Genomic DNA, 14,620 nt, shown 5'->3' on the forward strand with positions numbered 1-14,620 from the left:
AACAGTTCCTGGGAATGGTTAATTATCTTGGAAAATTCATACCTAATCTTTCTGCCAAAGCAGCAGCATTGAGACAACTCCTAGAGGACAAAAATTAATGGTGTTGGGATGCTGCACAGGAGGAATCATGGGAAGGTTTAAAACAGCACCTCATACAAGAACCAGTATTGAAATTCTATGCATCAGGAAGACTTAAGATTTCAGCGGATGCATCACAGTCTGGGTTGGGTGCAGTGATTTTACAGAAGCATGAGGATTGCTGGCAATCAGTGGCATATGCATCCAAATCACTGACACATAAATTAGATATGCACAGATTGAGAAGGAGCTTTTAGGAATCTTGTTTGCCTGTGAGAGATTCAATATGTATATTTATAGACAGACAGTGGAAGATGAAACGGACCACAAGCCCCTGATTGCATTATTTAGCAAACCACTAAAGGACTGTACGTTAAGGATTCAAAGAATGATGATAAAGTTACAGAAGTATAAGTTGCTGGTGATCTACTCGCCTGGTAAATTTATGTTCACAGCAGATGCACTTTCCAGACCAGTGGCACCCACGGCACCTGAGAAGACACTGGAGACAGAGGTGCAAGCCTACGTAAATATGATTGTGAGATGGATTCCCATAGCTAACAGGAGAGCAACAAATAAGAGAGGAGACGGAGAAAGATGAATCATTGGGAATCCTTAAGGAAGTGATAATTAAAGGGTGGCCTGAAGTAATAAGCAGTTGCTGTATAAGCAAAAGAGACTATTGGAACTGCAGACAGGAACTGACCGTAATAGATGGGGTGATTTTCAAATGCGGTAAGGTCGTAATTCCACTGAACCTCCAAAAAGAAATCCTACAGGAGATCCAGAAGGGTCATTTAGGAATTGAGACATGCAAAGAAGGTGCACGAGAGGTGCTATATCGGCTGCGGTTCAATCACAACAACACTAATGTGGTAAGAAACTGCTTTTCATGCTTGAAATACAAGCCATGCCAACAGACAGAGCCACTGAGACCCCCCTGTTCCACAAAGGCCTCATGAGAAGATAGACACTGATTTATTTACCTGGCATTCAAAAGATTACTGAATAGTCACTGATTATTACTCTCTGTATCCAGAAATTTGCACATTGCATGGTACTAAGAGTAAGTCAGTAATCACTGGCATGAAAGGAATTTTTTCCAGACATGGAATTCCAGATGAGGTCTTCAGCGATAATGAGCCACAATTTTCCAGTGCAGAGTTTAGGCAATTTGCCTCAGATTGGGATTTTCATCACGAAACCTCCAGTCCAAATTACCCCCAATCAAATGGACTGGTGGAAAGATCTATACAGACGGTAAAGAACTTGATGAAAAAGACTTTTGACAGTGGAGGGGATATGTATAAAGTACTGCTGGTCTACAGAAGTACACCCCTGGAGAATGGCTTTTCTCCAGCTCAGCTGTTAGTCGGAAGAAGGATCAGATCTAAATTACCTATTACTGATAACTTGCTGTGATCTCAGAATAATGCCACCATTCGGAAGGCAAAAGAAAATCGGAAGTGGAAGCAGAAATATTAATTTGACAGAAGGGCCTGTGATCTCCCATCTCTTAACCCAGGTGATAGAGGTGTGATTTCTCTAATACTTGGGGCAAAAAGGATACCATTAAAGAACAGTTGCATCCATGGTCTTATGTGGTCCAGACAGACCAAAGGAACACATTTCAACGTAATCGATAGGATCTATGAATTATCCCAGAGAGTTCCAAAACCATGAAAGATTCCAGCATATCTCCTCTGACTGATCCGGTATCATCAACACATGGTGAAGAAACTGTCAGGGAACGAAAGAACTCAGACTCGAATGAAGAGCTAGAAGATCTAATTGGGTGATCAAATGTCCGGAAAGACTCAGAGACTTGCTAGGGTATGTGGGGAAAGTGGGCGGTTAAGACTCACTTGGGAGTAATTTGCTAGTAACCTCTCCTTTCTAGGCAGTTGGCACACTGAATTTATGGAATTGTATAATGCATGTGTTATTAGATAGCCATTAGGTGTTATTAGATGTGAGTGTACGGTTGTGTGTTATTAGATGTTCGTGCATGCATCATTAGATAGTTTTTTATTTGTATCTCTAAGGGTTAACTTGTTTTCTTTAGGAGGGAAGATGTAGAGATATGTTTGTAGAAGATTGTGATTTACAGACACTCCCTAGCATGGGACAGTGTTGTGTAAAGTGGGAGATGTGCTCTACATCAGAGCTAACATGTCTGCTCCCAGCGGAACAACTGGAATCACTCCTGTCTGTATTATTAAAGTTCTATTCCTTACTCATTCAATAGTGCGGTCTTTAATTAACCCTCAAGATCATTTACACATCCCATTTTCAAAAGTGAATTAAGCACTTCAGAATGTAAAACATTAACTTTCAATGGGAAAAGAATAACTAACAAAGGAAAAAACATAGGATCCATAAGGAATAAAATGTATTAACAAAAAGGGAAAACAAGCTAAGGAGATAGCTGTCTTTAAAGATGCTTAATATATTCAAAAATTTTGAGGAACTCCTATTATTTATACTTATATAATCACTGTCCTCTTGAAGTGGCACTCTGTCCCCCTCTAGTGGTGGCTAGGTCAGCTAGCGATTGATGAGTCTGCTAGAGCAATGGCTAAGAGAGAGGTGTCTTTTGGCTAATGCACTAGATGGTGATGCTTTTGACTCAAAAGTTACAAGGTTTGATCCCCGCCACTAAACATCCAAGCTGGTCAGCATTACACTTAATACTACAAAGAGGAGAATGCTGCTTCATGCAGGTTAGACTGGATGATCCGGAAGGTTTTTTCAGTCCAATCATTTTTGATTTTACGATAGACTCAGTCATAAGACAAATATGAAACTTCAGTTAAAGTTACCTGCCTTTGATTTCATTAAAATAAACCTGGTTCCCAAAGCACATCTAGATCCAGATACAATTCTTGAGCTCGTTTAAAGGCTATTTTTTAAAGTAACTGTTTACATTTACTGTTTAAAGATTTAAATTTGCATAGCAGGTAAGATACATAAATGAGGGCTCTTCTTTCATATAGATCTGATTCCTTCATATAGATCTGATTAATAACAACATACCTTGCCAGCTATCGTTGCACACACACAGTTTCTCGCCTGTCAGATCACAGTAGCCATGATCTGGGCTGCCACAGTTAGCTTTACAGTATGGAATATCACAGGCTTCGCCTTTCCAATACTTGTCACACTCACAGTACACTTGGCTTGGAACGGAAACACTAGTTGTACACTTCCCATGCCCCGAGCAATTGTTAGGACAGGAATTAATGCTGTAAAAAACAAACATATAAAATAAGGCAGCAAAGAAAGGGAGAGCTGGGGACAGCTTTTCATATGACATAATAATAATAATTAGCATTTGCTTTACATAGCTTCTTTTTTTTGAAAATCTCCAAGAGCTGATATAAACGTAGTAAATATAATCACCATTTTACAGACAGGGGATCTGAGATGCAGGTTAAATTACACACTCAGAATTACACACAAAGTCAGTGGCAGAATCAGAACTGAGGCTATCTTGTGCTGTACTATGCAGGACTGGCTCTGCACCAATAACTCAATCTAAATTTCACCATCAAAGCTCCATGAAAAAGGGAAAACACAAAGGCTAAAATTCTCTGAACGTTGTTTAAACAGTTCTTTGTATTCTAAATAAAACTAATGTTACCGTTCAATCACCAATGGAGATTAACAGAAGTTGTTTTAAAATTATCCTTCCAATAAAGTTAACCCCGTTGTGTGGAAGCTTCTGTTTTTGTTATTTGCTGGGTACCTTAAATTAGTTCTGTTGTTCCCTGGAGTTATTTTGTTAACAGTATAAAGTGTTGCCATCATGTCTTTCAGGCTGGCTTTTTTGTACACTTTTCTAATATAGTTTCTTATTTTTTCTCTGAACCTTATTACTGACTATTTATAAAAAATTATCATTTAATACTGACCAGTATAATACTGCAATGTAAAGCCATAATACAAAACCACTGTTATAAAATATTTATAATTCAGTGTCTGTGCTGAGCAACAAATTAAAGCAGAATAGCTTTCCTCCCACCCCCATCCCCCCAAAATTAAGGAGTTTAAAGTCTAATTAGTGCTAGTGCAAAGGGCCAGATTGACAGCACCGATGTGGCATTAAGGGAGGAAAAGATACGGAACAGAAGGAGCCTTTCATCTCCTTGCTACTCTGGAGACTCTGAAAGTAAATCCTGGTCATTGTGTATTGCCAGGCCCAATACTGTGAGTGAATAAACAAGCTGCTTCCTTGATCTTTTTTGGATGGTTCAGAACCAGCAACATTATTTCTCTATTCTCCCACTTGAGCAAGATTACTTGGAAGGCAAAGAGTAAGTGCATGGTGTAGGATAGCCTATCACCACCTCTAGAACTCGAGAACTCATGGGACAGTGATGGCAAGCAACAAAATTAAGTTGTTGCTTTTTAGAAAAAATAATGTCAGTGCAGAAACAGAGCGAAGGGCAGAGGAAGAATCCATTTGAAGTTGGGAGCTGAGAAGATGATCTGTCCAGACCCCCTGAAGAAGAGCTTATGGAGGTAGTGCACAAGGAAAGAGACAAAGAAACAGAAGTTTAGGTAAATCCGAGATACATGTAAGACTTACTTACTAAATAAGTAAAGAAGGAGTCTTTCTGAGAAATAGAAAGAACAGTAAACGTATCTTCTCTGTAATCATAGCAATGAAAGCTGGCTAGTGAAAAGTTTGAGAATTTTTTATTAGAACAACCAACAACAGGAAGGCAGAGAAAGTAGAGATTCATTAATTATTTTCCTTCTGCATGTACACTAACGGAGAGCTGGCAACTCTTTCAGTTATTTATGACTCTTCCAACATAATAATTAAATAACAAGTATTAGCGTTTTTGAGCTGAAAAGAATACTGAACACGCTGTAGTTAAGAATGTTATGTTATATTGCCATTGACTCCCAAGATAAGCGGACAGGTCCACAGAACTTAGGGAACAACTACGGAAAACATCCAATTATAGCATGATAAATCATTTAGGTGGTTATATTTTCTTGATGTCACCCAAAAGGAGTAAGTAGATTATTCTGTGTAACAAAATTGCATCACACATGCAGAAAAAAAAGAAAACCTTTCCAGACTTCTTTCTGTTATAGTCTTCTAACTGCATATACAACATTACGTAGTCTAAGGGGATTCTCAAACACTGGATAACTCTCCCTTATGTGGAGACATAAGGAAAACCACTGTAAATTACAGGAACCATCTCCTTGTAGATAATTCAATGGAGTCCTCTGCTCAATGTGTAGTTGTGTTTAAAAAAACAAAGATGATGCTAGGATGTATTAATAAAATAAAATAAAAGTGTAATACAGAAAATATTATAGTGCCATTACATAAGTTAATTGTGAGGCCTCTTCTGGAATACTGTGTGCAGCACTAATCCCACCATCTCAAAAAGCATATTGCAGAATTAGACAGGGTTCAGAAAAGGGCAACAACAATGATCAAGGGCATAGGAAAACTCTCATATGAAGAGACACTGAAAAGATTGTGATATTTTACTTTATAAAGAAGATGAATAAGAGACAACATGATAAAAATATATAAAATACTGTAATGAAAACTATAGAGAAGGTAGAACAGGAACTTCTGTTCTTCCTGCCTCAGAAAGCAAGAACAAGGGGACGTTCAATTACATTAAAAAATAGCAAATTAAAAACTGATGAAAGGAAATATTCTTTCATACAATGTATAATTAGACTGTGGAAATCATTGCAACAGAAGTTGTTGAGACAAAGAATTTAAGTTTTTTTTAAAAGGATAAGGTAATCAGATATATCTACCATTATTATTAACAACATTTTGGAGGGGGTATTAAATGTTGTGCTTCAAGGCTTAAACTAACCTCTAATTATTAGAGGATGAGACCTAATATGGGAGGCAGATTATCCCAAAATTGACTATTGTGACGTTCTTGCACTTGGTACTGGCCATTGTCAAAGACTCAATGGACTTCATATCTGCAATGTTGTGGCTTTCAGGGCAGTGATCATTGCATGGAAAAAACAGGAAATACTGAGGCAGTAGAAAAGTGGTACTACTTCTGCATACGGCATTGGTAAGACTATTACTGGAACACTTGAGTCCAGTTCTGGTGTCCACATTTCAAAGAGGATGTTGAAAAACTGGAAATGGTTCAGAAAGAACCACAAAAATTATTGAAAAGTTCCAGAGGGGTAGTCATGTTAGTCTGTATACAGCAAAAACAACGAGAGTCCTGTAGCACTTTAAAGACTAACAAATTTAATTTCTGCAGGCATAAGCTTTCGTGGGCTGTAACCCACTTCGTCAGATGTAAGGAATAGAAATCATCCGGAAAACATGACTTACACTGAGAGACATAAGGCTCTCAACATATTTAGCTTATCCAAGAGAAGCTAAGTGTCCAACTGTGAGCCTTTTACTTGTGCAATTTGTCCCATTCACTGCAACTACTCTTCAACATGAGCAAAGGTCAGAATCTGATCCTAAATGTCCCCATTGACAAGTGTTTAGGACATTCTCTGCCGAAATATGTTTAACTACCCCCCCCCCCCTTTTTTTTTTTAAACACTGTTTTTAAAAACTTCTCTCATTCACTCTCAACCCATAAAAACCTCCTATGCTTCCTGGTATGAAAGATGATCACTGCAGATAATTCCTTGACATCATTAATACCTTCAATCCAATCAGAAAACAAATATAATCTATAAGTATGTAGTTCTCCTGAAGAACATATAGCCCTAATTCATAAAATAACTTAATTAAAAAACTAATACTTACGAGTAAAATATGTTAAATCCAGTTAGGTTATAAGCCGCATCACTAAAAAAGTGTAGCAACACATAGCCAGATGTAGTAACTACTTCAGGAACAGTTTCATTTCCCCGCACCTCAGGGACTATTAGACCACTGGAAAAGAGAGAGATTAAATTAAGGATTCTTCTTAATAATAAATACTAACAACCAACAACAACAACAACAATAAAATAAAAATTAGGATTCAATCAATCATATATCCAACATAATTTGAAAATCTTATGGACCCTCTTTAAATTATATTGAATGATGCAGAGCTCAAACATATGGACACTTTTACACCTTGAGAGAGAGAGAGGATTTTCTACATTGCTTTTGTAATAATATAAAATTCCACATACATTCACTATGTATGCACATGCATTGCTATTAGAATGTTGGAAGCTAATTATTAAAAACCATTTTGGGGAAGATTTTTCAACGATACAAATGGTATTGACTTTCAGTGAGAGCTGGATACCTAAATGACATTTGTGCTTTTGAAAGTCTCCCCCTTTGTTACTAGAATAGTTTATCTGCAAAAAGCATGATGTTTAACAAAATTCTATGGAAAAATGCAATTTCCACAGGAAAGTAAAATAAAAGTTAAGAAATTCAAAATGAGGTTATTGATAAAAACATTAAAAAGGGAAAAGCAATCAATACATAATTGCTTTGAAGCAGAGAAACATACTGTACATAACCGTGGACAACCACATGGCAAATGTAAAATAAATTTTAAGCCAAGGAAACAAAAGGAAATTTTAAATATATGATATAGAATATAGTACAATTTACAATATATAATATAATAATGTGTAACCTCAAGAAGTGGGAAACAAAAAACCCTAAATAAACAGAAAATCCACTAGGAACTTTTAGATATTACAGACCACAAAGAGCAAGCAAACTTTTTTAAAATATTAAATATTTTAGCCACATACAGAAAAATGGGGGGAAGGAATATTAAAAAGGAGAAAAACCAACAACAAAGCAACCCAAAATGGATATAAATGTAAAATTTTTATTCATCTCTCTCCTTCAGTGCCCTATAGCATTCCCAACTTTCCTTCCCTCTCAAAATAGACCAGAAATCATGCTTCTGAAAAACAACATCTTGTGTGGGGCACAGAAACTTGGGAAACTGGAAGGAAAAATAGCAGCAAGCAGACAAATAGGGAGGATCAGGAGAGGAGTTAGCAGGGAGTTGAGGTGATTGTCATATTTGAGCAGGAGCCTAGGATTTTTCAGCAGGTGAATGAACAGGCAAGCTATGTTCTGCTAAGAATGAAGTCTATTGGTGCTGTAACTATTACTTGTTTAACACCAACATGAGCAACACTTCAAAAGATGCAAAATGGAATAATGTTCTTGCTACAAGAAGGTTATGGATCTTACACCTGTTCATTTTAGATAAATCCTGACTCCACTGAACTGAGTGCTAAAACTCCAATTGACTTCAACAGGGCCAGGATTTCACCCACTCCATGTCTATACATGGGATATTAGACATATTTAAATATCTACCCTAGAGATCAAACAGTACAGCCGTTGGATGAAGACAGTGCTAAAATTACCAAAGAAATTCTGTGGTCCAGTCATGGGGAACAGGGCCACAAAATGTAAGTGACATGATAATTTTTTCTGGAATATTTTCCCCAAGAGTTTACAGAAAGGTAGGAACTAATGAGTAAGAATTTCTATGAACACACTAAAAATTAAGAAAATGGTTAATTTAAGAAAAATTAAGCTTAACTTCTGCTTTCAGTATTTCACAAAGTAAATTATTAATTTAGCCCTTTTGGGAGTGGGACCTATTCTTTATTTCAGTTGGTAACTTCTATTGTTATTTGCAAGGCAAATCATTAGAATCATAATACAATATTAGAAGTTAAATTCATTACTTTCTAGAATTGTTATTTCAGAACTATATTATAAAGTGATACCAAATGCAAAAAATTCTAATACAAGAAGCACAGAGTTATGCACCAACATTTTTCAACATACAACTTGGCCCTGTACAATCTCTCCAGTAGGTAATTTTCTTACTGCAAAGGACTCCTTTACACTGTGATCCTGATTTTGATACTACTGTTGGATAATGATGCATTTACTTAGATGATATTTTATTTAATCATAAATTAAAAAATAAATGCATGATATTTGCTTCTGTGGCACAGCAAATGGATTACTATTGCTTTGAAATTTATAGGTGTGTTTCTTGGACTAAAGACGGGATTTTTTTTTTTTTAGGCTCTACTAAAAACCCGCTTTATAGTGAGCTGCTGCTTAATTCCAGGTTTGGAAAAGTCAGACATCTAATTCTACTGCAGACAATATGACTAGCCTAACGCAAAACAAACTGGAATTCTATTTTTCATATCAACAATATTCCAGCTAACTATATCAGAACTAAATATTTTTGCTACAGTATTCCAGTAAGAAGTTCCATTCTTATCCTGGTACTTTCTGATCAGAGTGTTTATTATAGAGAGACTGTGGTCAGAAAGCTGTCATATGTTCTTTTATAGAAAATAATCCTTGTGAATTTGTGACGTTAGATAAAATACATATGTCAGTTCAGAACCAAAAGTGTTTGCCAAAATTTATAGTTGTTCTTGTAGGAGAAAGATCTCAATATTAATGCAAAATGATCTTAATAAAGAATCATAATTTTTGGACATTAAACTTGCCTGCACCTTTACTGGAGCTTATGATATATTTAGTATTACTTTAATAAATATGGTACTTGGAGAAAAGAACTTCACATACATATATTTTTGTTTATTTAATTATCTGAAATATTCAAGTTAACCAAAGGAATTCCAAGAGGCTTCTGCTTTGTTCCCAAGGATCAGCAATTGTCAGAAAGATAAAAATGATTTCATGGAAGAAGAAGGGTTATTACTTCTAAGGGGAGTATATAAACTCATAAAAGCTGCACTTCAAACTTTACTTTGCTTTAACTTTTATACTATTTCCATTTGTCATTTAATGTTTAAAAATTAAAGATTACTAAAATCTGTGCTTTGTACAAAATATTTAATAGCAGTTTTATTGCTATAACAAACAGATTGCAACTCTAAGGACCATGACACAAGAGAAAATAAACCATGTAAAACACTAATGGTTTAGGGAAAAACCTGATTGTGAAAAAAAAAAGTTGTGTTATCAGAGCATAAATCTAAAGTTAAAGTGGACCTCTTTTACAAAAGACAGTTAGTAACCTTCTCTAACTGTTGTTCTTCGAGATGTGTTGCTCATGTTCATTCCAAAGTAGGTGGGTGCGCAACGCGTGCACGGTCCGCTGGAAAATTTCCCCTAGAGTTGGCTGTGGAGCCCCCTGGAGTTGCACTCTATATAGGGCCCCGCCGACCCTTCCCTCCTCAGTTCCTTCTTGCCAGACAATTCCAAGAGTGGGGTAGACGGGAGGATTTAGGAATTGACATGAGCAACCCATCTCGAAGAACAACTGTTACAGAAGGTTAGCAACCTCTTTTCTTCGAGTGCTTGCTCATGTCAATTCCAAACTAGGTGATTCCCAAGCCATACCATAGGAGGAGGGGTCAGAACTCAAACTCCCACAGACTGCAGAATTGCTCTCCGAATACGGCATCATACCTAGCCTCCTGAGTAATGACATAATTTGTCGTGAAGGTGTGGATCAAGGACCACGTTGCCACCTTGCAAATGTCTTGGATCGGCACCTGAGCCAAAAATGCTGGAGAGGATGCCTGTGCTCTTGTGGAATGGTCCGTTAACACAGGTACGGGCACTTTCACTGAGTCATAACATGCCCTGATAAATGACATGATCCAAGATGAGATCCGTTGTGATGAAACTGGCTCCCCTTTCATCCTGTCAGCCATTGCCACAAACAGTTGAGATGTTTTCCTGAAAAGTCTTGTACTTTCGATGTAGAAGGCTAAGGCCTTTCTGACATCAAGGGCTCTTTACCATTGGTGTGTGGCTTTGGGAAAAAGACCGGGAGGAAAATGTCCTGATTTGAGTGAAGAGACAAGACCATCTTTGGGAGGAAAGCTGGATGGGGGCGAAGCTAAACCTTGTCCTTAAAAAGAAGTGTATGGTGGCTCAGAAGGCAAACCTCTGAGTTCAGATACCCTCCTGGCTAAAGTTATTGCTACCAGAAAAGCCACCTTCCAGGATAAGTAAAGGAGTGAGCATGATGCCAGAGGCTTAAACAGAGGCCCCGTTAACTTTGAGGGGACAAGGTTCAGGTCCCACTGGGCCACAGGCGAACATGTGGGCAGAAACAGCCTGACCAATCCCTTCAGGAACCACTTAACCATGGAGTTAGTGAAAACCAAGCCACCTGCCTCCCCCAGATGGAAGGCCGAAATAGCTGCCAGGTAGACTTTAACCGATGATCACGATAAGCCTGGCTGCTTCAGGTGAAGCAAATAGTCCAATATAATGAGAACTGGTGCTCTCAAAGGCGAGATGCCCTTTATTGCTGCCCACATGGAAAACAGTTTCCACTTTGCCAAGTAGGTAGCCCTACTAGAGGGTCTCCTACTATGGATGACCTCCCTAAGCTGATCTGAACACACCAGTTCCCTTGGTTTCAACCATGGAGGTTTCAGGTCATGAGTTGCAGCACCTTGAGGTAGGGGTGCTGCAATGTGCCCTGGTCCTGGGTGAGCAGATCAAGGAGAAGAGGTAAAGTTATTGGTGTTTCGACTGAAAGATCAAACAGTGCCGTAAACCAATACTGCCAGGGCCAAGCTGGGGCTATCGAGAATTACCACTACCTTGTCCTGCCGGATCTTCATCAGCACCCTGTGGATAAGTGGAGTCTGCAGAAAAGCATAGAACAGCTGGTTCATCCAGGGGATGAGAAATGCGTCTGCAGTGGACCCGAGGCTGTGCCTCTGAAAGGAGCAGAACCTCCTTCACTTTATGTTGAGTTCTGAGGCAAATAGGTCTATATGGGAAACACCCCTCTTCTGGAAGACATCAGCCAACATGTCTGGCCAAATCGATCACTCATGGGTAAGGGAAGACCTGCTGAGGCGGTCTGCCAACGCGTTCTGGTGCTCCAGGAGGTATGATGCCACTAGGTGGATCTACCAAGCGATGCAAAACTCCCACAGACTGAGGGCTTCTGGCACAGGGGGGAGTAGCGAGCGCCACCCTGTTTGTTTATATAAAACATTGCTGTTGCGTTGTCCATCAGAACCGACACCACCTTGCTCTGTAGATCATCCTGAAAGGCTTGGCATGCCCGACGCACTGCTTTTAGCTCTCTCACATTGATGTATGACAACAGGTCTGCCTGCGTCCACAGGCTCTGTGTAATGAGGTCGCCTAGATGGGCACCCCACCCCAAATCTGAGGTGTCTATCACCAGACACACGGATGGCTGAGGCGACCAGAAGGGGAGACCGGCACATATCCATTGGGGCTCACACCACCAACTCAGGGAATTTAGAACCTCGGGGGACAGAGACACTAGTTTGTCCAGTGCATCATGCGCTGGGCAAATGGCTGTTGCTAACCAGGACTGTAGAGGTTGCAGTTGCAGCCTCACATGCTGGACCACGTAAGTGCATGCTGCCATGTGCCCCAGCAGTTTTAAGCAGTTTTGTGCTGTGGTGAGGGGGTCTCTCTCCAGACCTCTTATATTCCTGATGGCCAAGAACCGAGCTTGGATAAGGGATGCCCTTGCCTGCCCCGAGTTTAACACCACCCCCATGAATTCTATTCTCTGCATGGGAACCAATGTCCTTTTGCACTCATTGATCATGAAACTGAGCCTGTCGAGAGTGGTCCTTAACACTTGTAGGTGCACCTCCACCTGGGCTCTAGTGCATCCCTTGACCAGGCTATCGTCCAGGTAAGGAAACACCTGAATCCTTGGCCTCCTCAGGAACACAGCGACTACTGCAAGACATTCCGTGAACACTCAGGGCACCACTGACAGACCAAACGGCAGTATCATGAACTGCAGGTGCATCTTGCCTACCAAGAAGCAAAGAAACCTTCTGTGCCTTGAGATAATTGCCACACGTCCTTCAAGTCAAGGGCAGCATACCGTCTCCCGAATCCAGGAAGGGAAGATGGAGGCCAAGGAAATGATGTGGAAACGTATCTTGCTCAAAAACCTGTTCGCAGATCTAAGCTCCCCTTTGGCTTTCGGAATTAGAAAGTAACAGGAGTAAAACACCTTACTTCTCAGGTTGTGAGGCACCTCTTCCACTGCTCCTAACCTCAGAAGTGATTACGCTTCTTAAAGAAGCTCTTGCTCATGAGAGAGGTCCCTGAAGACAGGGGGAAGAGACGTTGGGGGTGGGAAGGAGGCATGGAGGAAAACTGGAGCGAGTATCCCAATTTTACCGTGCGCAGGACCCATTGGTCCAACGTAACCTGGGACCATGTATGGTAAAATTGGGATAAATGGTTGCAAAACAAGGGACGGTTGAATCTGAGTCTAAGACCAGCATGCTATCCTTGGGCACACCCTCAAAAGTTCTTCTTCGATCCTGAAGACTGCCACGACTGGTCTTGGTTCTAGCTAGAGATGTAATGGTTATTCCTCCTGTCATTTTGACCCCGTCTGTGATTATAATCCTGTCTCAGGTGGTAGAAATGGGGCATGGGTTGTGGTTTGAAGGGCTTCCTTTGAGGCGCCAGTGTGTGCAGGCCCAAAGACTTTAGAATGGCCATCAAGACCTTCAGGCTCTGCAACTTAGAGTCCATCTGGTATGAGAATAACTCTGGGCTTTCAAATGGGAGGTCCTGGATGGTTGTTTGAACCTCCTGAGGGAGGCCCGAAGCCTGCAGCCACGAGTGTCTCCTCATGGCCAACCCTGATGACATGGCACAGGTTGCCGCATCAGCCGCATCCAAGGCTGACTGGAACAGAATCCTGGATACTACCTTGCCCTCTCTAACCATGGCCATGAATTCAGACTTGGACGCTTGTTGCACAGAGTCCTTCAATTTGTTCATTGATGCCCAGAGTTGTAGGAATACCTACTTAGGATTACTTGTTCATTCGTGATCCTAAGTTGGAGCCCTCTGGTGGAATACACCTTCCATCTGAAGAGCTCCAACTTTTTGGCGTCTTTGGCCTTTGGTGTGAGCCCCTGCTGACCTTGCTACTCTTTTTTGTTAGCGGTGGCTACCACCAATGACCCTCTAGTGGGGTGGGTGTAAAAATGTTCATGCTCCCCGGATGGCAGAAAATACTTCCTCTCCACCCTTTTAGCAGTAGGGGGTAGAGAGGCCAGAGTCTGCCATAAAGTTTTTGTGGTCTCCCTGATGGTCTTGATCAGTGGCAGGGCGACACTGGAAGGGCCTTCCTGGACCAATATGTCCATCATGAGGTCAGGGTCCTCCACCACCTTCTGAGCCTGAAGGGCCCATATTCTGAGCTACCCTGCGCAGCAGCTCCCGGGGTGCCCTGCTGTCATCCGGGATGGCCGCCGGAGTAGCTCCCTCCATCACTTCACCCGGGGACGAGGAGGAAGATTCCCTCACAGGCCCTGGGATCTTCTGCCCCTCAGCACCGGCCAGGTCACGCAGTGCCGTCTCACCTTCCCCGGTGCCAGGTTCCTAGTGCCCAGGTCCAAGGCACCTGGTGGGGCGCCCACGGAGTGAGAGGGCCAAAGTCTGGACCCCAAGGCCAAAGAGTATGACCTGCCCGAGTAGGACCCTTGGGCCTCGTGGTATGCCCAGAGGGTCCAAAAAGACCAGGCAGCATCAGCCATTGGGGAGGCCACTGCA

The 14,620-nt window shown here is 40.8% G+C and overlaps 1 protein-coding gene across 5 annotated transcripts in view; it reads right to left on the reverse strand.

The window, feature by feature from the left end:
* ATRNL1 (attractin like 1) overlaps window positions 1-14,620 on the reverse strand; it is a 944,263-nt gene that overhangs the window by 818,264 nt on the left and 111,379 nt on the right. For all 5 annotated transcript variants that reach the window (XM_067537030.1, XM_067537032.1, XM_067537033.1 and 2 more), the window contains exons 4-5: window positions 6,857-6,985; window positions 3,115-3,323 (exon numbers count right to left, since the gene is read on the reverse strand). In XM_067537030.1, coding sequence (XP_067393131.1) covers window positions 3,115-3,323; window positions 6,857-6,985 — 338 coding nt within the window. The remainder of the gene's footprint in view (window positions 1-3,114; window positions 3,324-6,856; window positions 6,986-14,620) is intronic.

This window comes from Emydura macquarii, unplaced genomic scaffold (genome assembly GCF_026122565.2).
Source record: "Emydura macquarii macquarii isolate MOO-44397 ecotype Brisbane River unplaced genomic scaffold, CSIRO-AGI_Emac_v2 contig_3692, whole genome shotgun sequence".
NCBI classification, from domain to species: Eukaryota; Metazoa; Chordata; order Testudines; family Chelidae; genus Emydura; species Emydura macquarii.